The 1,880-nt window shown below is 38.8% G+C and overlaps 1 protein-coding gene across 1 annotated transcript; it reads right to left on the reverse strand.

The window, feature by feature from the left end:
* Positions 1-443: 443 nt before the first annotated feature.
* On the reverse strand, positions 444-1,256 carry LOC145557729 (uncharacterized). Its single transcript, XM_081618903.1, has one exon. It carries the CDS (start codon positions 1,254-1,256, stop codon positions 444-446), a length of 813 nt encoding a protein of 270 aa, XP_081475029.1.
* Positions 1,257-1,880: the final 624 nt, after the last annotated feature.

Raw genomic sequence — 1,880 nt, forward strand, 5'->3', positions numbered from 1 at the left:
CATCAACGGGATCGTCACAAAGTTTCCTCTTACCCGCAAGAATGTCATGGTCCTTCATAAAGTTGTCAAAATCTCTGTCAATACACTTCCAAGTTCTCTTTGAGACGCCAACAACACTCAATTTCTCTGCTGTTCCTGCAGGCACTTGGCTAACTCCCTGATTGCTTTGGGTTTCTGTCAAAGGGAAGCTGGTGGTAGATGTGTCAACGTTGCCAATGGTCTGCAATGTGCTCTGGGATTGCTGCTTGTCGAAACCGGTGGTACCAAGGGGGATTCATCAGCCAGATTATGCACCTCACTTGAGTTGGGAATTAGTTGTTCAATACCCTGTAAGTTCTCAGCCTTTTCCTCTAATTCAGTTTCCTTAATCAGAATTTTAGGACGAAGGACCACCTTGGAAGTGATAGGGTCAGTCACAGCTGTGAGGGTAATTTCCTTGCGTTTCATGTTCGAGCAATCAGCATCCAATTCTTCTCTTTCTCGCGGTCAATCCCTAAGGTTCTTGTTTTTTTTAAGGGTGAAGCCTTCAACCACGGGCCATATTGGTAAACCACCTCATCAGATGAGTTTGCACAGTCCTCCTTTGCCAAACATTCACGTTCTGTATGGTCTATCTTGCCACAATAGAAACAAAATTCAGCCAATCTTTCGTATTGAAAGTCAATCCACTTCGAGGATGAAGCACCAGTAGCAATGAACATTCCTCTTCTCATTGGCTTGTTTATGTCTAAATTCACCTTAATTCTCATATACTCCCCCCATCCCAAAGGATCAGTATCATCAAGTTCCAGAAACCCTCCAAGAATCTCACCAATGTCCTTCATCACAGTAACATTACGCCTATTGAAAGGTACGTCTCGCAAACGAATCCACATCGGGCAGTGAGTGAAAAGCACTTCTGAGGGTTTTTCTTCTCCGCTTAATTCCTTCAATACCAGCAGCTTATCATCAAAGAACCAAGGACAACCTTCGATAACTCTGTCCTTGTCGTCCATACAGAAAAATTGGAACATGAACAAATTATGTTCGACCATCCTAATTGCGACTCCGTCCTTCAATTTCCATACATTCAGCAAGGTTCGTTTCATAGATTTAGAATTGAAAGGCTTGACCGTCCAGAGTTTCCCAATTAAGGTTAATTTCAATTGGTTATTTGCAATCGCCTCTGTTTCCTCCTCCACGTTCGCTCCAAAAATCACTCCTTCTTCTTCCGTCAATTGGAATTTCTCGAATTCTTCGATTAAATTAGACTCCATAATCAGAACGAGGGTAATCAGAATTGTGGAAAGGGATCAAGAATTTAATTGATTGCAGTACGAAATACTCAACTACGATCCTTAGACAAGGACTCACTAAACCCTAGATGAGGGACTCCGTACAACTCATATATCTTTATTTATCTATTAAGTTATATATTCATAGGTTGGTAGGATACAAATTATTATTAGGAATCATCTTACTAATAGCATATAATTTCTTGGAGAAAAATCACAAATGTTCAAAAAAATCCAATTTACAATAGCTCTATTGTAAATCGGTGTACAAATGAAGCAAGTTAAGTAATTAACTTGGGCTAGCACGTGAGCCCTCTTCATTATTTTCTTCTTTTTTTTTGGGGAGTGCTAAAGGCAACCTGACTTTACTTAGCGCAGCCTCTATTCCACTCATTTATTAGATGTAGGGAGAAAATAACCATTTTATTTTTTTTTCCTCTCAAGTAATCTCTAATAACAAGAGTGCATTAATTTAACTTAAAATACATTGAATTTGCAATGGGTAATGATTTTTACATTACCCTCTTCGAATTTGATAAGAATCATACGAATCTATTATGTGTAGAATCAATAAAACCACTTTTCATCCTTCAAAAAAAAATAATA

The sequence above is a fragment of the Chenopodium album genome, chromosome 9 (genome assembly GCF_948465745.1).
Source record: "Chenopodium album chromosome 9, dcCheAlbu1.1, whole genome shotgun sequence".
NCBI classification, from domain to species: Eukaryota; Viridiplantae; Streptophyta; class Magnoliopsida; order Caryophyllales; family Amaranthaceae; genus Chenopodium; species Chenopodium album.